At 44.7% G+C, this 24036-nt stretch overlaps 1 protein-coding gene across 3 annotated transcripts in view; it reads right to left on the reverse strand.

The window, feature by feature from the left end:
* MTMR1 (myotubularin related protein 1) overlaps positions 1-24036 on the reverse strand; it is a 109907-nt gene that overhangs the window by 12161 nt on the left and 73710 nt on the right. For all 3 annotated transcript variants that reach the window (XM_033943975.1, XM_033943973.1, XM_033943974.1), the window contains 3 exons: positions 16709-16801; positions 6356-6469; positions 2122-2298 (listed from right to left, as the gene is read on the reverse strand). In XM_033943975.1, coding sequence (XP_033799866.1) covers positions 2122-2298; positions 6356-6469; positions 16709-16801 — 384 coding nt within the window. The remainder of the gene's footprint in view (positions 1-2121; positions 2299-6355; positions 6470-16708; positions 16802-24036) is intronic.

Raw genomic sequence — 24036 nt, forward strand, 5'->3', positions numbered from 1 at the left:
ATCCAGTTAAGAGGTGACGAGGGCATGGATGACGGTTTTGGCAGGATGCTCAGAAAGTCTAAAAGCAAATAGTTCTCTTTTGATCCACACATTTCACTAGGGAAAACTCATATATTGTATCACCATTACTGGAGCTCGTGTATTGTAACACCTTTACTGAAGCTCATGCAAACCATTCAGAATTGACTCCCCAGTCATTAGTAGCAGTACAGAAGCTTCCAATAAACAATAAAGTTCATGTACAGTAACAGTTCAGCATCAAACCTCTTTCAATTAGAGAATGATACAGGGACAAATTTGTCCCTGTGGGATCTATCTCCATCTCATTCCCGTCCCTGTATCTGCCCCATCCCTGCAAACTCTGTTCTCATCTGTGGCGTTGGGGACAAATTTGTCCTCGTGTCAGTCTCTACTTTCAATATAAGTAGAAAGTAAATAAGCAGCTTGTTATTTGAAACAATTTGCCACCTAAGTCTGGAAACAAGGTTGGTGAGTAACTCACTAGTACTGGGAAGGGAGCGGTGGAAGGGGCAAGGAAGTGTTTTTCTCAAATACGACTGTTCTCAGTTGATCCATCCCAAAGATAACCTTTGATCAGTGTTTACAAGCAATATGCCAGAAAGGAGGCAGGAACAGCAGCAGCAGTCATCGGAGAAGAATTCTTGCTTTTGCTTCTTGTACCCTCAGTGGTGTAGCAAAGGTGATAGGCGCCTGGGGCGGTGGTACCCCTCCCATGCCATCTTCTCTGCCCCACCCCCACCCCAAATCTGCTCCTTCCTTGCCCCTTCCTGCCGCATGCGTCCGCGCCCCTTCCCTTGTACCTCTAACATTTGGGGCGCAAGCAGCAACTCCAACCTGCTGCTCACACCAGCGTTGGCTCTTTCTCTGTTGTCACTTCCTAGGCGTGGGTTCAGGAAGAGATGTCAGAGGATAAGCCGATGCTGGCATGAGCATCAGGTTGGGGTTGCTGCTCTTGCCCTGAGCGTTAAAGCAGTTTGGGGGAAGGGAAGGCACGTGCACTAGTGGGGGGGGGGGCACCCCTATCAAGATGATGCCTGGGGCAGACTGCCCCCCCCCACTACTCTACTGTGCACCCTACTCTTGCCACACCCCTGCCTTGTCACTGGAGAGGGAGGACAGTAAGGCAGCACTAATGAACACAGTGAGAGGGGGGAAGAAAGAGCAAAGGATCATGTCAGGTTAATGCAGGAGCCAGTAAGGAAGCCGCTCAGCACCAAGCAGCAGCGCCAAATCGCGCTCCTGCTGCTCAGCGGCTGAAGAAACTCAATCTACAGCAGCCGGTTAGCACAGGAGCTCTGATCGTCAGAGGAGGTATGAGGATAGGGCAGGGAGGGGGGGCAGGGAGGGGCAGATCCTAACAGGGGAGGGAGAGAGGGTGTAGAGTTTGACGGGGGAAGGAAGGGTGCTGGGTGCACAGCCTGACAGTATGTAGCGCTACAGAAGCAAGAGAGACACACTTAATTGAGACCGATTCTAGTAACTTTAAACGGTAAAAGTGCAGATATTTAAAGGATGCACAAAGTTTTTCAATACAAACCAAATGCACATAAACAGATCAACTTCGGTGTAATTACTTCCATGTCATATGCTTCCAGTTGACAGGGGGAGGGAGGGAAGGAAAGGTGCTGGGTGCAGAGACTGACAGGGGAGGGAGGAAAGAAAAGGTGCTGGGGGCAGAGCCTAACAGGGGAGGAAGGGAAGGAAGGGTGCTGGGTGCAATGCCTGACAGGGGAGGGAGGGAAGGGGGCTGGGTGTAGAGCATGGCAGGGAGGGGGCAGGGTGCAGAACCTGACAGGGCAGGGCACTTGAATATTAAGCCACCTGATTTATATTCAAGTCATCAATTTTTACTCCTTTTTGGGGGGGAAGGGGGTCTCGATTTAAATTTGAGTATATATGGTACAACCACCTTCCCAATATTCTTACTCGAAATGTTCTAATCATGTGTCATGTTAAATCAAAAACAATGATTATCAAAAAAAAAAAAAAAAAAAATCAAAAACAAAGAAGATACAGGCCTCTCCAAATTTTATTTGTGGTATAGTTTATATTTTCTCTTTCTAAAGATTCTTCATTGGAAAGCAAAAACTGAAGAATTACCTGAGGCCTCATTCTTGGATTCCATCTTACATAATAGTTCACCCAGAGTTCCAGATGGCTCATGCTAGCAACAGGATACAGCACATGGTTTTCATAATTTACATAAAAAGGATTAGTAAACTCATCGACTTGGCTGTTGATGTAGGACCACAATGATACAGTCTTAGTATGTAATTCCTGAATAAAACAAGAAATAAAAAGCACAGCTTAGTACTGATCTTAGCTCTCTAATTTCATCTATCAAATGGAACTTTTACAATTAATTATTAATTAAGAGCAGATGTACGAAGAGGGTTCTTTAATCTTCAGTCTATGGGAAAATACTCAGTACCTCTAATGTTAAGAATTTACTCATGGGCCTCTGTCTTAAGCACAGAATCAGTAGGAAATAAGAGAGTTTTCAAAACAATTTAGTCCCCTGATAGCTAAATACATTTCACCCACTTTTCCTGCAATGTCTTTAACCCCTTTGAAAATAATTCTTCTATATGACCTTCAGACCAGGATGACACAGCTTGGTTGACGTCTTCATCACCTGAAAACCACTGTCCACTGAGAGATTTCTTCAAAACTTGGAAATTAATCTGAGGGACCCAGGTTAGGATTGTAGGGTGGATGGTCCAGCTGATGAAACCCACATTCTCAGATGGTAGCCTGTGATTGTAGTGACATGTGTACCGGCTCATTGTTGTGAAGAAGAAGCACACCTGCTGTGAGTTTCCCTCATCTTTTCTCCTTGATTGACTCCCTCAAAGCGATCATTGTGTTGGCATAACTCTCCCTTGTTATGGTTTTCTTGTGTGGCATGAACTCCAGAAGCAAAAGTCCTTCATCACTCCATAAGTCAATTGCCATGACTTTGCCTGCAGGTTTTCAGTCTTGAACTTTCTTGGGGGTGGGGGATAACTTTTGCTTCCACTGCATTGACTCCATTTTGGACTCATGATCTCTGTGATAGACCCCAAGTCTCATCCAGTTACCAAATGATGAAAATAATTCACTAGGTCTTCATGGAGCATCTCCAAGTTCTCCTGACAGCACTTGAGCCTCATGGCCTTCTGACATGGCATCAATATTCTTGGAACTCATCTTGCACTAACCTTGGACATGCCCAACTTTTCATGAGTTATTTTCCAAACTGTACCTGCCAAGATGCCCATTTCTTCAACTATTTGGAAAACCTCAATTCGTAGACAAAATTAAATACTGGACTTTCTTGTATATTTCTGTGAAAGTTGCTTCAAAAAAGAAAATACTGTAAAGATGATGTACAGAATGCCAAGTCTTTATTAAACGTAATTCTCCTCAATGTGGTCTACCTTTGTGACAAGGGAACAAGGACCCAACATGGTCCTTGTTTCGATAAACACCTTCCTCAGGGGTCCAGATGGTTCCTTTATGGGTCACAATAACATACAAAAGATCCGTAACTTGTGAGCAAGTTGAGATGCCTTGGAAAGAAGTGTCAGTCAATGGCTGATAGGCAAAGTTGTGGTCAATCTTGAATGAATCTATGGAGAGCGGTATCAACTGAACTTGACAATGCATTTGCGGGGAGCTTCGACCCTCAAGAAAAATTTTGAAACATGATCGTATTGGTTGAGGCACTCCGTCAGCAATATTGATAAAAGATAAGTCTACTATTTAAATTTATTTATAAGGAAAAGTTTATAAGAAAAATCATATAAAAATATTTTAAAAAAGTAAAAAATAATATATAAACAGATCTGGTGAAGAAATGGCTTATGCCATTGTGGCATGACAAGAACTGACATGAGGTGACACGAGCTGACTGAGGATTACATATAATTGAGATTTAGTAGTATGTACTGGAATCTATTTTCCTTTCTCATGTCTTTGAATGCTTAGTAATATATAATAGCCTTATTTCTACAACCTATGTTAAAGGTGTCAATTATCTTTCTCATGCTGAGGATTGTTTTGCCTCGTACATGAATTCACTAAGAAGATCTGATATCATATCAACGACTGGGATGTCTTTTCATTTGAGGGTAATTAAATTCGTTTTTAAGACTCCAAAGACTCCTGAAGCAGGCCGACTTGGCTGAAACATGTACATGTCAAGTCATTGAGTTTTATGTATGAATAAAGGACCTTTATGAAAAATAGAATTAACAAGTCTTTATAGGACATTTCCACTCCTTATCTTGCGTCTTAAAGGTGGATGTAGGGCTGGAATGTGAAAGAGAGAAAAACAGCAAAGGGATAAGAAGGCCCTGGAAACAGTTAAGAGCACAGACAGAAGAAAATGTAGCCAGAGACTGGGAAAAGATGGTTAAGAAAAATAAAATCACCAGACAACAAAGGTAGGGAAAACGATTTTACTTTCAATTTAGTGATTGAAATGTGTCAGTTTTGGGCATTTATATCTGCTGTCTATATTTAGCACTATTCAGGAATTTTCTTTCTATTTCTCTGAATTTGCATAGGGGTTCTGCATGTGTGACCAAGGACAGGTGTTCTGGTAGAATGAATGTTGAGAAGCATACAGTGTAGTTTAATTTTGTGGTTAACCATTATGTATTGTTAATAAGGTTATATTATGTGTCTATGTGAAAAATGTGGTAACATTTTGTTGTAACATTGTATTAGTGAAGATTTTAGGAATCTAACCCCACCAATATGCTTATTTCTGTTTGATTTATTGTTCTTTTTCAATAAAACAGACTTGACATAAAATGTTTTTTTTTATCAATATATCATTGCTGAGTGTGAAAACAAATGTTACATGAAGGTTCTTCAAAAGGTTTCTGCACTTTCATATTTTCACTGTAAATGGTTGGGGTGAGAGAAGTGGTAAGAGGATGTGTTAGTAGGACACTGGGAAAAATGCATCACAAAAAAGGGTGATTATGTGGAAAAGTGATGTAATTTGCTTTTGAGATTTAATAAAGTGTTAAAAAGTGCAAAAATATATATATATTTTTAAATTTCTTTATTCTTTTTCAAACTTACATCAAGTGCACAAAAAGAACAACATGAAATACTATCATATAACACTTGAACATCATACATTATATTCTTAATATGTAAATTAATTAAAAACCCTCCCCCTTTCCATCTTTCTATACAATCATTAAAACTATCATATTCCTTCAAAATTTCAATTTCGCTACATCTTATTTTCCAATCCTCCCACCCCCTATGTATATTATCAAAGAAAAATGATGCCTATTCACTACAAAAATCAACTATCGGTCTCCATATCTTTAAAAAAAATTTATAACTTCCTTTCTGTATTGCAATTGCTCTTTCCATCTTGTAAATATGACACAGGGAATTCCACCAAAACGTATAATTGAGATTACTATAATTTTTCCAGTTGTTAGTAATATGTTGCATAGCAACACCCATCATTATCATCAAAAGCTTATTGTTATGTGCTGATAATTGACTTTTTTTCCTCATAGACATACCGAACAGAACAGTATCATATGATATTTTCCCATGATTTTCCAATAAGCAATTTATTTGAGACCAAATTGAATTCCAAAAATTCCTAATGCAGGGGCAATAAAAAATTAGATGATCCAATGTCCCCACTTCTAGATTACAGTGTGCAAAAATATTTAGCATTTCCCTCCTAGTTATAATACCAATAAATTTGCTCCATAAAACAGCAAATTTTAAGAAAAATGGAGCTTTATGTAATCAGTGGCTTTGAGGGAGTCCAGGATAGGCTTTAAAAAATTGTTTAAAATTATTTTCTGATCAAGCACAATAAAATTCATAGGAAAAACTTTAATTTGCACAGGTTTTTCCAACTTTAGGTTTTTCTGGACAACCCTACTACATGGCCATACAAGGCCATGAACAGTCCTGACCACAGAATTCATAAAGCCAATAAAACTACTGACTTCAAGATATCATCAAGCATATAGTTTTTTGTTTTTTTTTGCCACTCTGAGGATTCCATGTATATTCTTACTATGTCTGTACCAACGCTCCCATCACGTCTTGCATCACCAAATATCAAAGGGCTCCTTTTACTAAGGTGCGCTAGCATTTTTAGCGCACACTGAAGATTAGCGCGCGCAAACCACGTACTAAACGAAAAATACTAATGCAAGCTCTATGGAGGCGTTAGCATCTAGTGCGCGCTAAAACCGCTAGCGCACCTTATTAAAAGGAGCCCTTTGACATAAATAACCTAAATATTACGACAGACTTTCAAGAGAGCGTATAATTGTTAAATCGAAGCAATCAATGTTACCTCTTTAATTCTCTGCTGTTCAGAATTGTACAAAAATGTTCCAAAGAGACAGCTATATAGGTGATCCAAAATGGTGATGAGAAACAGTTCACTAAACTCAAAGGCAGCAGGAAACTAAAGAAATGAAAAGAAAAGTACTTAATTTAATAAATCTGCCATTGCTATATAATCCCAATGCAGAACAAAGTAGAAGATAATGATTCTACACATAAAATGGCAGAGAGTTAAATTTTGTCCAAGCCTGCACTAAATAGCTAAGGAGCGTTAAAATAGCCATCATGATGAAAAAACTGTGTTAGCTGCTTAACCTGGTAATGGGATGTACTTGGGAGTGTCAAGGGTAGGATGGGGTGAAAGAGTGGCCAGTGGTGATAAGTAGTATACTGACTAATGATATAATGTACTAGCTGTCACAACTGCTGATAACACTACCTCTTGAACCATGCCAAGTTCAGTCATGCTAACTGGCAGCACAGTCACTCAAAGAGCCAAGGTGGCAGAACCTCAAATACATTCCCTGCTCTCCAATTCTCCCTCCCAGAAAATAAGCTCTATCCCATATCCCCCTGGAACCTACCCAGGGGTCACACCGATAGTCCAGTGTGGCTCTTGGTGAGAGAAATCTCCCCCCCACCCTCTGCAGAATTATACCAGGATCCAAAATGGTGCAAATGCCCCCTAGTCCTCTTGTCCATTTTGGATACTGACCATATTACCTCTCTACTAGTAGAGCAGCAATGGCTAACAATTTTCAGCAGAATCAAGATATTGATGCTTACACACTGTGCTCATATTTCTGATCTCCCTCTATTTATCCTTAATGCTTATTTACAACATTTAAATATATAGGAATTAACCGGTAGGTATTCAGGAGTTGTAGCTGAGCCATTTAGGTGAGAGTAATTTCTCTCAGTCAGATGGCTCTTCTATACAAGCTTCTCTGGGTATCTTTCATTCGGAGACTAGAGACATATTACCTCTTCCAGTAAAGCTTTCTGAATCTCCTCCTACTGGGGATAATTTGGTATGGCTGCTTATAGGATGAAGAAAGTACTTCAAGATAATCTAAGCTGTCCAAATTTTCAGATGAAATTGTTTAAAAGTTGGAGGAACATTAAAATGATTTAGCTCAGTAGAGCAATGGATACCTACAATCTGAATCAGGCTGAATTAGCAACTTCACTTAAAGATAATTTACTTATGCGTGTGCAGATGGAAGCATTAGAGAATTCTGCAAGAGTTTGCAATCTGAGGTTACTAACTTTCCTGTTACTCACTACCTCTCTCCAAGAAAATGGTTTCAAATATATTTAAAAGATATACTTCAACTCCCAAATGTTGAATAGATTTAAGTGGATAACGTATATTGGATTGGGATCCCATATACCTCTTGGACAAGGTGTATTAAGTGGTTTACAATCAGGTACTCAAGCATTTTTCTCTATCTGTCCTAGCTGGTTCACAGTCTACCTAATGTACCTTCCTAAGAAGTTAAAGAGGATGGAGAAATGAATATTACTACTCCTGATGTTTCACAGTTTTTGGAGTCTTCAAGAGATATTATCATGGAGAGCAACATTGTTGGTAACTTTGCAGTCTGAGGAACCAAAATTTGCTGTCTTGAAAGCTTATTTTCCTAAGAAAGATTATTATTTTTAGGTCAAGCTATGTTCATATCCATATCTAATAAATATGTTTTCAGGCCTCTTTTGAATGATTGATAAGATGGTTCTAAATGTAAGAGTAATGGTAGTGAGTTCCAGAGTGTTGGATTAGCACTCACAGAAACATACAAGTATGTACACACTTTACCCACCAGCCCAAATCTCTCCCTAGTACTCTAAGGAAGGACAACTCAAAGTTACGGTACTTGTTAAAGGCCAGTGAAAACAGCCATATCTTTACTACCCACCTCCCCTTTCTGTTTAAAACTCTTACAAGAAATTCCTGATTATAATGTGGATTGATGTAGAAAATATGTACACAAGCTCATAAGCAGCATCATTAGAATCTGAATCTGGCTTTCCTGCTTCTCGGCCCACTGTTTTTTTTTCCAATTATCTTTATTAACAATTGCAAAGGAACAAACAACCAGGAGCAGAACAAACAAAAACAGAGCATTCAAAATAGAACGGGTAAGTTGGACAACAAATACCCAAGTACAAAGAAACCCCCTGGATGAGTGCCCATCACAATTGGCATTTTGAATTAACAACCCCCGCCAAGCAGACACGCCCAAAACCTCACGCCCACTCCACAAGCCACAACAAGCACTCCGCACTCACTCCGCAAAACAGCCAGACACTCAAATGCGCACTCCCGCACCCCCAGAGATGGCGCTACCCAGAAAGAAACACAAAACAAAACCCCAAAAGGAAAGAGAGCAACAGCCCTCAAGGGGAGGATTCCGTAGCCGCTGCCTCCAGGTTAGAACAGACCTTCAACGCCCGCTGCCAAAGATCACAGTAGCAGCGGTGAGTCAGAGCCCCAGACTTAGGAACACATTGAAGCTCATACCGCCCCACCTCCACCAAGCGATCCCTCCATTGTGGAAAGGAAGCCACAGAATCTCCCACCCAATGATGCAACAGGCGCTTTTTTACCACCAAGACAGCCATGTAGAGAACCCTGCGCTGGGGAAGAGTGAGCCCCCCGTCAATCAGGTCACGTTGATCCCCCAAAAGCAAAAAACCATAAGACCATAGCACAGCTCTCCAGAGAATGTGCTCCAAAAAAGGGAGAACTTGCAGCCATAATGCAGAAGAAGGGCATTCCAAAAAATGGTGAAGAAGGGTATCGGAGAAACGATTGCATTTGGTACAAACTGCATCCTCCCAAAGGCCCATACGAGCTCCCTGAACCCGAGAAATATAAGCCCGGTGCAAAATTTTAAATTGCATTTCCCTAAAATCCGTGGAACCCCCCATGGTGTTCACAGAGGCAAAGAGATCAAAAAAGGCCTTACGGTCCAGGGGAATGCCCAGCTCCGATTGCCACTGGGAAGCCAGACGATCGATAGATCCCAGGCCCGATGCGTTTTTCAGCTAAGGTGTTAAAAGCAGGAGAGACCTGAAAAAATTGAACATCCAAGGGAACACAGAGCAAAGCTTCCCCCCAACAGCGTTCCAAGGACAGGTAATAATGCCTAGCCTGAAGGTAAGCCCAAAAGTGGGTCTGAGGGAGTCGCCAGTGAGTCTGCAACTGGGCAAAAGAAGGAAAAAGACCACCCCCCACTGCAAGGATATCCTGGAGAGTTCTACCCCCTCTCTGCTCCCACTGCCGAAACCAAGCATGGCCCACGCCTGGGGAAAAGTCAACATTGCCATATAACTGCAACAAAAGGGAGGCTTCCGGAGTTTTCCCCTGCCGTCGCCTCCACCAGCGCCATGCACGCCGTAGGGGTAAGAGATACGCAAACTTAGCCCCACCCCCCGGTACAGCCGACAACGGAACATGCAGGAGGGACAAAACCGAGTGTGGGGCACACCAGGATTCCACCCATCCCTGGGAAGAGAATTTATAACAGCCCGACCAACCTTCATGTATAAAGCGAAACAAAGCGGCGACATTATAATAGCGAAGATCGGGAAGGTTCAAACCACCCCTATGTTTATCCAAAGCTAAGGTGGCATAGCTAATCCGGGCTCGCTTATGACGCCAAATGAAAGAGGTGATGATGGAACGAAACAGACGGACCTCTTTACCAGTAACCCAAATGGGCACAGCCTGCAACGGATACAAAATCTTGGGGAGAAGTACCATCTTAGTCAGTGCCACCCGCCCCCAAACACCCAGCGGGAGGTCCCTCCATTTATCACACAATTGCTGAATCGCCTCCAAATGACTTGTCACATTATAGTGGTACATCAGTTTAAGGTCCGGACTTAAATATACACCCAGGTAACACATCGGCCCCCTCACCGGCGGTATCTCGAGACTCTCGTGCCAGGGCTCCACCGCAGTAGACTGCAAGGGAAGAAGTTCAGACTTATCACAATTAACGCGCAAACCAGAAAGATCCCCAAAGGAATGGACCAGAGCAAGGACCCGCCTCAGATCTCGTCGGGCTTGATCCAGATAAAGGAGAATATCATCGGCAAAAAGATTGATGCGACTCTCCTTATTCCCTATGCGAATGCCCTGAACGGTCGGATCTCCGCGGATCTTAGCAGCCAAGGGTTCGATCGCTAACACAAAAAGCAGCGGGGACAACGGGCAGCCCTGTCGCATCCCCCGTCCCAAAGCAAACGGGGCAGTAAACTGACCATTAATTAAAAGTCTAGCCTGCGGCCTTATATATAGGCTACTGATCCAATGATGAATAGGGCCCTCAATACCAAACCGACGCAAAACCCAGAAGAGATATTGCCAAGAGATACTATCAAATGCCTTCTCCATGTCCAATCCTACAATAGCCGAGGCGCCCTCTAGACCCCGCCTGGAGTGAAGGGCCATCAAAGCTCTGATCAAATTCATGGACGCATATCTGCCCGGCACAAAGCCAGCCTGGTCTTCATGTATCAAGAGCGGCAGAAATGCATTCAATCTATGCGCCAAAATCGCAGCAAAAAGCTTGGCATCCTGATTAAGGAGGGAAATAGGCCGGTAAGAACCCACCTAGGCCGGGTCCTTGCCAGGTTTAGGCAACAGCACAACATGGGCCATGTTAGGAGTCCCCAAACCCCGATTCTCGGAGAGCGCATTAAACGCCCCCGCCAAAGCAGGAGAGATCTGATCCGACAGAATCTTGTAATATTCAGAGCCAAACCCATCTGGACCCAGGGCTTTCGTCAATTTAAGTTTCTTAATACCAATCGATACTTCTTCGGAACTAATAGGAGCATTCAGTAGCTCCAGCTGAGCTTCTGTCAACCGAGGAAGCTGAAGCCCCTGGAAGAAAGCGTCTCTATCAGCATCTGAGAACGGGCGATTAGCATACAGAGATTCATAAAAGTGAACGAATTGCTGTTGAATCTGTCGTTCCTGCGTGTAACAAGTACCCTTCGGGTCCCAGATGGACAGGACAACCTGTCGGGCGCGCAGAGGTCGAACCAAATTGGCCAACAATCTCCCGTCTTACCCCCCCAGGCGTACAACTTATACCGTTGAAAATAGATATCGCGAGAGGCTCGCTGTGTCAAGATGTCATCTATCCGCCTCCGGACAGTCAGCAAACGAAGTTTATCCTCAGCCAAAAGAGAAGTACAATGACGTGCCCTCAACTGCCGAAGCTCCCCCGATAAAGTCAACAAGTCTGCATCCAGGGACTTCCGCTTGCGTGAGAGATAAGCAATGATAAACCCCCGCAGAACCACCTTGGAAGCCTCCCAATAGGTCACGGGATAAACGTCAGCAGTATTGTTATAAGAACTATACTCTGACCACTGTTCCCGAAGATATTTATGAAAGTCGAGATCTCTATACAAGTAACACGGAAATTTCCAATGTCGCTCCTCGGGTTCCGGTGCAAACTGAAGCTCCATGACAACAGGCGAGTGATCTGACAGGGGAACCTCCTCAATTTCTACCCCAGATACCCGGGGGAGCAGAGAGGGTGATACCAACAGGTAATCCAATCTAGCATAGACATTGTGGGGGTGCGAATAAAATGTGTAAGTGCGTTCTGTTGGGTGCAAAATCCTCCAGGCGTCCAAGAGCTGCAACTGGCTAAGCAAAAAATTCACCCCCTTAGCTCCATGGTCCCTGTCTTTACCGGATTGCAATCCAGGGCAGGATCCGCAGTAATGTTAAAATCCCCTCCCACCAACAGCTGGTAATCTGGATACATTGCTATCTTGGCCAGCAAAGCTGAAAAAAATTTATGATTATACACATTAGGAGCATACAGATTACACAATAACCATTTATGCCCCCACAATTCTCCCAACACTATAACATAGCGGCCATCCTGGTCCTGGAGAACTTTATGAGTGTGGAAAGGCAATTGTTTGTGAATAAGGATGGCCACCCCTCGCTTCCGGTTGCCAAAGGAAGACGAGCAGACCTCGACCACCCAGTCTCTCCGAAGCTTGAGGTGTTCCGTAATGGAAAGATGGGTCTCCTGCACAAAGGCGATATCAGTCCTCCTCTGGCGAAACCAGGTCAAAACTTTCTTCCTCTTGATAGGAGAGTGAATCCCGTCCACATTTAAGGTAGTTATAATCAACTTAGTCATGAGGAACAAGGTCTCCCAGGTGAACAACAGAATACAGTGTAGTACAATAGACAGGCAGCCCCCCAGCTAAGCCCCCCATCCAGGAATACTGGAGCTGAAACACTCTAAAGAAAAGCAGGAAGCACAAAGGCAAGACCAACTACCCCCAAGAGCGCGGCCCCACCACACACACAGCACTCACTCCTACCCATGCAGACACCCACCACGTAGCCACAGTCAACCACAACATTCACTCTCCCACTATCCCACCCAGACCACCCCTCTCCCCGCCCCCAACCTCCACCCACTCCCCTGAAAAAAAGGGTCCCAGAGCCCTCCCCCAACCCCCCCAATACAAAAGAAAAAACTAAGAACAAAAAATCCCACTCTCCAAAAACGGAACACCTAAAGTCCTGAACAGAGCTCTCCATGACCCCCAGTCTCCCAAAACAACTTCAACTGCCCTTGATGATGGGAAAAAACACAGCCTGCACCAGAACTTATCGAGCTCCCTCGATCAGCCCAGTCCAGACAGACCCCCGTCAGGGTAGAGTTGCAGAGAGTCCTGAACAAAATATAATGTCCTCAACATCAAACAGGCCGACACCTGGGACCAAACAGAACAAAAAGATCACCAAGCCTCGAACATCCCAGACCCCGCAGCTCTCCCCCACACAAGCTGGCAAGGCGCAGACATAGCTTCCCTCAGTGGCCCCGGCATCCAATAGATCTCACAAAGAGGTACAGGCCGCAAAGTAAAAGTACTGAGTACAAGCTACCGCATCAGGGAACCGGCGCATCCCCCAATGCCCCCCCTGCGGCCGCCGTCGGCAGGGAGTCGAGAAATTGTTGCGCTGCTGCCCGATCCACAAAGGTATGAGGTTTCCCCTCTCTCCAGATGCGCAGCGATGCCGGGTACACCAGCGCAAAACGCATATCACGGCGGTGTAGCGCGGTGCAGAGGGGCGCCATTCCCTTACGGAGGGAAGCCACATGGGGAGAATAGTCATTGAACAGCAACAGCTTCTGTCCCTCATAATCTAACTGGCCCACTTTCCGGTATGCTTGTAGTACTTGCTCCTTTTCTCTCCAGTTGAGATACCTGGCAATCGCAGCCCTAGGACGGTTCTGATCTCCCAGGCGTTGTCCCAGGCGGTGTGCTCGCCCGCAGAGAAACCCACTCGGTGGAGGCTCCAAGCCCAGTCGAGTCGGGAGCCAGATCTGGAAAAAATGGTAAAGGTCCTGGTCAGCCCGAAATTCCGGCGCTGGCGATTCTTCTGCTCATCCAGGCGATCCATCAATCCCGTCACCTGTGCCTGCAGCGTAGCCACGCTGGTTCGATCCCGCAGGGCCGCATCCTCCCCGTCTGATACACGCTGCTCCACCGCCGCGATCCGAGTCGCCTGCGACTCGAATCTTTCATGAATGCCATCCACTGCAGACTGAAGTTTATGAAGACGGTCCTCCAGCGCTGTGGTCACCATTTTTGAAATTTCTTGGGCCCACTCTCCCCAGTGCGCCGGGGCCAGAGACGGAGTCGGCGGCGATGCCATTTTATGTGCAGGGAAGAACGACTTAGCTTTTGCCATCTTCGCCGAACGAACCGGCATTCCAGCCCCAAACCGCCGCTCCAAAGGTCACGCACTCACCCCAGGCAGAGAGAAGGTCTCCGGTAACCGCGATGCCGATCCGGCAGTGAATTTAAAAGATTAATGCTGACTTTTGGAGACCGGAGGCCCTAGAGCTCGAGGGTACACGTCTGCTCACAGCAACCTCATCACGTGACCCGGCCCACTGTTTTTAATCATTAAGTTATTCCTCCTCCATAATTCAGGACCTGCTATTGAAAAGTCCCATTTCTTGTCACAGTTAAACAAGTGTTCTTTAGAAATGGAACAAAAAACTGATAAGCTAGATGACTGCAGCAACTAAGAACAGTACATAGAACTCTATGATTAATGAGATTCAACAGACTTTTCCCATATACCACCTTGAATGGCAGTGAACAGACTTTAAACATATGCTCTGCCTTATTAGTAGACCATGCAGAGTCATTAACCTTGAGGAAATAGACTCAACTGTCCTATTCCCAGGCCCATCAAATGAATGGTAGCATTCTGTATCATCAGTAATGCTTACACACTTTATCCTGCATAGCTCAAGTATACAGCATTACAGTATTCCAAACCTTGCATTATACAAAATTGCAACAATATCTAAAACTCTTTTACTGGTAAAACATATTTGAAATATTGTAAAAGCCACAGATTAAAGAAAGCTACAGCCATTATTCCACTCAATTGCAGTTTAAGTGTTAACTGTGAGTCAAAATGAACGCCCACATTTTGAATTTCCACCTAAAAACAGTGGCATACCATCAATTTCAAACAGAAAACATTCAGCTGGGGTAGCTACTCTCTTATCCAAACCATCTCAGTCTTCTTCATGTACAACAGCAGACCATTCCTGATCAGCCTCAATCATCAATAGTGTACACCACCCCTGCCAACATGGCTACGGAATCTTGTAAAAATGGCAATAGCAACTGAGATTATCTGCATAGACCAGAAGCATTATCCTGCATATCCCATAATAAAAATCATTATTAAGAGCTGGAGGTATAGTAGACTTGGAGGAGAAGTGCAGTTAGATGTACTGAAGAGCCTTTCTTTCTAATTTTTACAGCTAAAAAGACTTATAATATGGGTTTAGGTACTTCAAGCACTAATTGTGGCTATTCATACATGTTATGGTCTTTTTTTTTACCTGAATAAATTGGTATTTATTTCAGTAAATAACTTTTGTTTTATAAGTCTTTATTCATTTTTAAAACTTTCAATAAGTGTAACATAAGATACAATCATTTTATATTTAACATCACTTAATATACCATCAAAGTTTAACTCACATCAAATATCCCTCTCCCTCTTATACCCAACAATTGTACTTAACCATAAGAAATCATAAAGTATTCCCTCCCCCCTCCCCACCCTGGACGTGTATGAATAAAGGGAAAAAAATAATATTCATTCTATACAATATTTTGTTAATGGCTCCAAAACATCCCTAAATTTCTTAAAATGTCCCTGCTGTATGGCTATTACCCGCTCCATTTTAAAGATTTGGCATAACGAATTCCACCAAAAATTATAATTCAGCCGATCCCAATTTTTCATAATTTGCTGTATGGCAACCCCTGTCATGATGAGCAAATGTTTATTATTATTAGAAGAGCTTTGACTCTTGGCTCTCATGGAAATACCAAATAACACAGTGTCATATGATAATGCCACCGGATTTTCCAGTAGATTATTCACTTGGCCCCAAATGGATTTCTAAAAACTAAGTATCAATGGATAATAGAATACTAAATTATCTAATGTCCCAGCTTCAAGATGACAGTGCCAGCATCTATTAGACTTAGAGCTGTCTAATTTCTGTAAACGAACTGGGGTCCAAAATGCTCTATGTAACCAAAAAAAAGCAAGTTTGTCTCATAGATGCCGAAGCCGTACATCTCATCCTCCAAGCCCAAATTTGTGGCCATTGGGACGCAGTAATTTGATGCTTTATCTCAATGCTCCAAATGTCACGGAGACCAGTCTTTGGTTTCTTATTCAAAAATTCAGATGTTCTTACTTAAATGACATGCATTTTTTTTAAGCTTCTGGAAACCTTTTTGGGGCTATAACAAACAAACCAACAGCCAACCCAGTGGAGCTGTAAAGCAGTGATGAGAGAGATGTGGAAAAATAAGAAAATAAATACAAAAGTAAATCTACCCAAGGAAACTAAAAGGGAGGCCATACCCAACAAGGTTACAAAATCTGTTCTGAAAAAAATTGCTACCATGGGAGGTACGTACATCCATAGAGCTCTATGTAAAAAAAATAAAAAAGACTGATGAGGTTCTGCATAATCACAGTTGGATTGTGAGCCTGCGGGGACAGATAAGGAAAATACTTAAGAGAACCTGATTACTATTCAATGTATTGTAAATTGCTTTGGGTGAATCTCTTCATGACAAAGGCAGATAATAAATTCAAATAAATAAATTATGCAATACAACAAGGACGGCATATGCACAATAGACCCAATATGAAAACAAGCGATATTAAAGCAAAAGCTGCTTTAATTCTTTTATTTTAAGTGGTAAATAAAGTATTAAAATCACATCAAATCAATATTAATCAGCTTACCTGTTTTGTCATTTGCCAAACACAGTCAATAAACTGAAGAAAAATGGGTGATCTGTCTGCATCAGCATGATTGTCATCACCATGGCCCACTCTCTATAAGACAACAAGAATTAAACATCTGTAAGATGTTGCATTTATAAAGTGCCTCTCATGCAGATCTCCAAATGCACTTTACAATACTTAACAGCAAAGTTGCTTACCGGTAATCTGTTTTCCATTAACAGCAGGATTGATCAAGCATACAAGTGGGTGACATCATTGCATGGCAGAAGGACTGAACAGCGCTCTCTCGGCTCAAAATGAATTGTAGAGGTCCTTTTCACACAGTGGTCTCCTCAATCTCTCAACTGAAGGAGAAAAACACTCTCAGAGAAGTGGGAGATTGTGTACCTGATCAATTCTGCTGTCTACTGAGCACATTTGTTTACACATAAGCAGCTTTATGCTTGTTTATTAAAAAAGCAGGATTGAATCAGGAACACTAGTTGGTGGCTTCCAAGCTCAGGGTTATTAGGTACTGTAGGTTAATGTATCCATTATTCAGGAAAAGTCTGTTCAGATGATGTGCAGGTTGCTAAATTAAGAAAGGCTGGAAAATACAACTCAACCAGAAGTATTATCCTTGACTGAAACTGCTAAGCAGTAGTGAGAAAAACATGACATGGGGGCGTGGTGACATCATTGAACAAGATGGAGGGAGGGTACCCACTCTCATACTGGTGTATTAAGTAACCATCCTGGCGGGGTAAGTTGCCACTCCATTTCTGAGTCTGAGGTAAGTACACATATTGCAAACAGTACTGTAGAAGCCACACTAACTCAAGCGGGAAAATCTCCACGGAGACCTAGCAAACAAAGTATGGAGGGCTATGTACGTTAATGCCCACAGTTTGGGCAATACAATTCTGGAATTAGAGACGGAAATGAGGAATGCCGACCTGGATGTGGTGGAGATATCTGAGACCTGGTTCACGGATTCCCATGGGTGGGATATGGCTATACTGGGATACAACTTACTTCGTCAAGACAGAGAGGACAAAACAGGAGGAGGGGTAGCACTATACACTAAAGAGGACATCAAAGTTACCAGAATCGCAGAGGTCAAGTACACCGGGGAATCCATTTGGGTGAACCTGGCCAGGGGAAATGACAAGTGCCTGTATCTTGGTATTGTATACAGACCTCCAAGACAAGAGGAAGACATAGACATAAAATTAACCGAAGACAGAGACCATCACTCTGCATGGAGACACGGTACTGTTGGGGGACTTCAATATGCCTGACGCAGATTGGAACAAACTTTCTGCTACAACAAGTGGCAGCAGAAGGCTACTAACCTCTATAAGGGGAGCACAACTCAAACAGATGGTATTGGAGCCCACTAGGGATCACGCGATACTGGACCTGGTACTCACCAACAGAGATAGTGTCACAGAGGTATCGGTAGGTGATACGTTGGCCTCCAGCGACCACAACATGGTATGGTTTCACCTCAAGAAAGGTTTCACTAGATCAAACACACAAAGGTCCTCAACTTTAAGGGCACTAACTTCGAAAACATGGGAGATTTCGTCTATGGGGCGCTGCAAAACCAGGCCGCAACAGGTAATGTGGTCAGCTCTGAAATTTACCCTACATGAAGCAACCAACCTCTATATAAAACAGTAAGTAAACGGTGGAGGAACAATAAATCTCAGTGGTTCTCTGTGGAGATCTCGGACTTCGTAAAAAAGAAGAAAAGAGCATTTATCTCCTACAAACAATCAGAAAAACTAGAAGCTAAAGAAGACTATCTGGCCAAGTCTAGAGCTGTCAAAACAGCAGTCAGAGAGGCCAAACTCCGGATGGAAGAGAATCTAGCGAAAAACATTAAAAAAGGGGATAAATCCGTCTTCAGGTATATTAGTGACAGAAAAAGAAACACAGATGGGATAGTGCGCCTTAGGAAACCAGATGGGAACTATGTAGAATCGGACTCCGATAAAGCCAAACTACTAAATGAATACTTCTGCTCAGTCTTTATCTGCGAGGTGCCGGGATCCGGTCCTCAGTTGCAGACAAGGGAAAGCTTGGAAGACCTGTTTCGAAATTTTGAGTTTACGTCCAGCAGCGTCAACTATGAACTATCAAGACTCAAAGTGAACAAAGCCATGGGACCAGACAAACTACATCCCAGGGTGCTTAGGGAGTTGAGAGATGTCCTGACGGAACCGTTATCCGTGCTCTTCAATCTTTCCCTAAGTACAGGAAGAGTCCCTTTGGACTGGAAAACAGCTAACGTCATTCCACTCCACAAAAAGGGTTGCAGGACGGAGGCTGCAAATTAGAGACCGGTAAGTCTCACATCGATAGTGAGTAAACTTATGGAAACGCTAATCAAACACAAATTAGATACGATCCTGAAAGATGAGAATCTACGAGATCTCCATCAACATGGATTCACAAAGGGAAGGTCCTGCCAATCCAATCTAATCAGTTTCTTTGACTGGGTAACAAAAAAGCTGGATATGGGAGAGTCCCTGGATGTCATGTACTTGGACTTCAGTAAAGCTTTTGATAGTGTCTCACACCGCAGGTTATTGAGCAAGATGAGTTCGTTGGGTTTGGGAGAAACATTGACTGCAAGGGTTAAAGACTGGCTCAGAGGTAAACATCAGAGGGTGGTGGTAAATGGTACTCTCTCTGAAACGTCGGAAGTGATCAGTGGCTCAGTCTTGGGTCTGATCCTATTTAATATCTTTGTAAGGGACGGCTTTGAGGTAAAATTACATTATTCGCCGATGACACTAAACTATGCAACATAGTAGGCAAAAACACAGTGCCCGACAGTATGGCGCAGGACCTACTCTTACTGGAACATTGCTCCACAACTTGGCAACTAAGTTTTAATGCCAAAAAGTGTAAGGTCATGCACCTTGGCAGCAGAAATCCATGCAGAACTTATACCCTAAATGGTGAGACCTTAGCAAGAACTGCAGCAGAACGGGACTTAGGAGTGATCATTAGTGAAGATATGAAGACTGCCAATCAAGTGGAGAAAGCTTCATCCAAGGCTAGACAAATGATGGGTTGTATCCAAAGAAGTTTCGTCAGCCGGAAGCCCGAAGTTATATGCCGTTGTACAGATCCATGGTGAGACCTCATCTGGAATATTGTGTACAATTCTGGAGGCCACTATCAAAAAGATGTGCTGAGAGTTAAGTCGTTCAGCGAATGGCCACCAGGATGGTCTCAGGACTCAAGGATCTCCCGTATGAGGAACGGCTAGGTGAGTTACAGCTATACTCACTTGAGGAACGCAGAGAGAGGGGAGACATGATTGAGACGTTCAAATATGTCACGGGCCGTATTGAGGTAGAAGAAGATATCTTTTTCTTTAAACGGCAACAAGAGGGCACCCGTTGAAAATCAGGGGTGGGAGATTTCATAGCGACACCAGGAAGTATTTCTTCACCGAAAGAGTGGTTGATCATTGGAATGATCTTCCACTGCAGGTAATTGAGGCCAACAGTGTGCTAGATTTTAAGAAAAAATGGGATAAGCATGTGGGATCACTTCAAGGAAGAACTTATGGGGGAGGGTCATTAGAGTGGGTAGACTTGATGGGCCGTGGCCCTTTTTTGCCGTCATATTCTATGTTTCTATGATGGCCGCTTGAAGATTATAGCAAAGTATGCAGAAATCAATCTGTGCAATTTTCTGCGGACCACATGGTTTAAAACTGCCTTTTTATTTTTACATCGCATGTCGGCTGAATTTTTCTGCATAATTTGATAAGAGAGAAAACTGATACAGTATATTCTAATTATTCAGAACTCATACACCCTGGACATTACTCAAATTACTTTTATGCCCATTGCTGAGAAAAATCTGGTCTGAAAAGGAAACAGAGAGTGCACGTTGTGTGGCCCTTCCTAGACACCCAGTGAGGGAGAGACTGTTTAAAGGGGGATTAGCTCCATGAGAGACTTCAGGAAGGAGAAAGAGCAAATAAAAGGCTGTTGTGTGGTGAATAATTTTTGCAAATGAAATGGCACTGCTCCTGAGGAAACTAAACAGTGAAACGATTGAGTAACTGTCAGGCGAAAGTTGAATATTTATACTTTTTGGAATGCACATCTTTTGTCAATGTACAGCAGACCAATGATGAATACACCACTCCAGCAATTGGCATGAAAGTAATTCAAGTAATGTCCAAGGTGTATGAGGTCTGAATAATTAGAATATATTGCATCAGTTTGCTCTCTTTATGGCAGTGGTTAAAGCTACAGCCTCAGCACCTTTTGGTTGTGGGTTCAAACCCACACGGCTCCTTGTGACCCTGGGCAAGTCACCTAATCCCCCCATTGCCCCAGGTACATTAGCTAGATTATGAGTCTGCCAGGACAGATGGGAAAAATGATTGAGTATCTGAATAAAATTCATGTAAACCGTTCTGAGTTCCCTTGGGAGAACGGTATAGAAAATTGAATGAATGAAAGTCTTTTTCTTCAGGTCTGCCGCTTTCTTGCGTGGGAGCTCTGAACTACAACTGGAACTTGAGCAGGAACTAGAGCTGGAACTGAAGCTGAAGTTGTAACTATTGCCTATCTCCAAACAAATTAATAAAACAAAACCTTAAATTCCTGTGTGATGTTTTCTGTGTGTGTCCATCTTCTGCTGCTCTCTATAAGTGCTGACTAATCCCAGAGAAAGTAAAACAAATTAAAAGGATTCCCTGTCTAGCCCCAGTCCTCTGGTGTGACAAACACTCTCACTGTCCTCATCCAACCAACTATAATGTAAAACTGCTCTCTTTAGCAGTGTCAGAATTTCATGCAGTCATAGCCATAAATTCCCTGGAAAACTCTAAAGAAATGTCTCTTCTAGCCAAGATAGAGGTTCTCAGGTCAACATTCACAGTAGGTTTAAAAATGATTTTCTGGTCTCAGAACCCTTTGCAGCATAATTCAGATTAAAACCTTCTCCAGGCTCAAACAGGGCTGCAGAGTTCTACTGTGGCTGTCTTTAAAATAATAATAATCAGTTTATATACCACAAGGTCGTAAAGTTTACGCAGTTTACAATAGCTTAAAAAAAACAAACCAAAAACACCAAATAAAAGTTGAATAGAACCAAAAAAGTTAAAAGCCAATAATTAGACACTAAAATGATCAAAACGGTGCATAATAAAAATTTTTTACAAATTAGCTGCCTAAATACTTTGAAAACGTATATGTTTTTAGATGTCTCCTAAATTCCCCATAAGTATCAGTAAGCAATCAGAAGAATTACAAGGATCAAATATCTTCCTGTCTGTCTTCTAGATAGTGTTTCCTGTTTTAAAATAATTTCTCAACACAGGCTCAGCACAGACTCTCACTCAAAACATCTGAGAACCTTAAAGCTTCTCTAACTTCCCCTTTAAAAAACCCACGATAGCGGTTTTTAGCGCAGGCTGGCACACTGAATGCTCTGTGCTGCTCCCGACGCTCCCGGAATTGGCACTGGAGCCCTAGCAAGACCTTCCCTTTTGCTCCCTACCTTCTTCTCAACTCTGATGATCCACCACTTTCTTTCCCTCCTTCAACCATCCTCATTCTGTCTGAGCACATCTCATATCTGGTGCTGTCGTCATGCCTCTTCCCACTCTTGTCTGTACTCACTTACCGTATTTTCACGCAAATAACGCGCACCCGTATAAAACGCACACACGGGTATAGCGCGCAGAAATCACGATGATATGTACAAAAACTTTGGTATACCGCGCTCACGGGTATACCGCGCATGCTGCCCGACGCTCCTTTCGCCCGCCCTGACTTTCCGTGTGCTGTCCCGACTCTCCGTTCACCCCCCCTGACTTCCGTGCACTGTCCCCCCTTGAAGGTCTGTCCCCATCCTGAAAGCCTGATGCCCCCCCGACGTCCGATACATCCCTCCCCCCCGAAGGACCGCCGACTCCCCAACAATATCGGGCCAGGAGGGAGCCCAAATCCTCCTGGCCACGGCGACCCCCTAACCCCACCCCGCACTACATTACGGGCAGGAGGGATCCCAGGCCCTCCTGCCCTCGACGCAAACCCCCCTCCCCCCAACGACCGCCCCCCCCCCAAGAACCTCCGACCGCCCCCCAGCCGACCCGCGACCCCCCTGGCGACCCCCCCTTCCCCGTACCTTTGGTAGTTGGGTCAGAAGGGAGCCCAAACCCTCCTGGCCACGGCGACCCCCTAATCCCACGCCGCACTACATTACGGGCAGGAGGGATCCCAGGCCCTCCTGCCCTCGACGCAAACCCCCCTCCCCCCAACGACCGCCCCCCCCCAAGAACCTCCGACCGCCCCCCAGCCGACCCGCAATCCCCCTGGCGACCCCCACGACCCCCCCACCCCCCTTCCCCGTACCTTTGGTAGTTGGCCGGACAGACGGGAGCCAAACCCGCCTGTCCGGCAGGCAGCCAACGAAGGAATGAGGCCGGATTGGCCCATCCATCCTAAAGCTCCGCCTACTGGTGGGGCCTAAGGCGCGTGGGCCAATCAGAATAGGCCCTGGAGCCTTAGGTCCCACCTGGGGGCGCGGCCTGAGGCACATGGTCGGGTTGGGCCCATGTGCCTCAGGCCGCGCCCCCAGGTGGGACCTAAGGCTCCAGGGCCTATTCTGATTGGCCCACGCGCCTTAGGCCCCACCAGTAGGCGGAGCTTTAGGATGGATGGGCCAATCCGGCCTCATTCCTTCGTTGGCTGCCTGCCGGACAGGCGGGTTTGGCTCCCGTCTGTCCGGCCAACTACCAAAGGTACGGGGAAGGGGGGTGGGGGGGTCGTGGGGGTCGCCAGGGGGGTCGCAGGTCGGCTGGGGGGGGCGGTCGGAGGTTCTTGGGGGGGGCGGTCGGTGGGGGGGAGGGGGGTTTTCGTCGAGGGCAGGAGGGCCTGGGATCCCTCCTGCCCGTAATGTAGTGCGGGGTGGGGTTAGGGGGTCGCCGTGGCCAGGAGGGTTTGGGCTCCCTTCTGGCCCAACTACCAAAGGTACGGGGAAGGGGGGTGGGGGGGTCATGGGGGTCGCCAGGGGGGTCGCGGGTCGGCTGGGGGGGCGGTCGGAGGTTCTTGGGGGGGGCGGTCGTTGGGGGGGAGGGGGGTTTGCGTCGAGGGCAGGAGGGCCTGGGATCCCTCCTGCCCATAATGTAGTGCGGGGTGGGGTTAGGGGGTCGCCGTGGCCAGGAGGGTTTGGGCTCCCTTCTGGCCCGATATTGTCGGGAAGTCGGCGGTCCTTCGGGGTGGGGGTGCGAGTGGTCCTGCCGGGGGGGGGGATGTATCGGACGTCGGGGAGTCGGCCGGGCAAGAGGGCTTGGGCTCCCT

Source organism: Geotrypetes seraphini, chromosome 5 (assembly GCF_902459505.1).
Source record: "Geotrypetes seraphini chromosome 5, aGeoSer1.1, whole genome shotgun sequence".
NCBI classification, from domain to species: domain Eukaryota; kingdom Metazoa; phylum Chordata; class Amphibia; order Gymnophiona; family Dermophiidae; genus Geotrypetes; species Geotrypetes seraphini.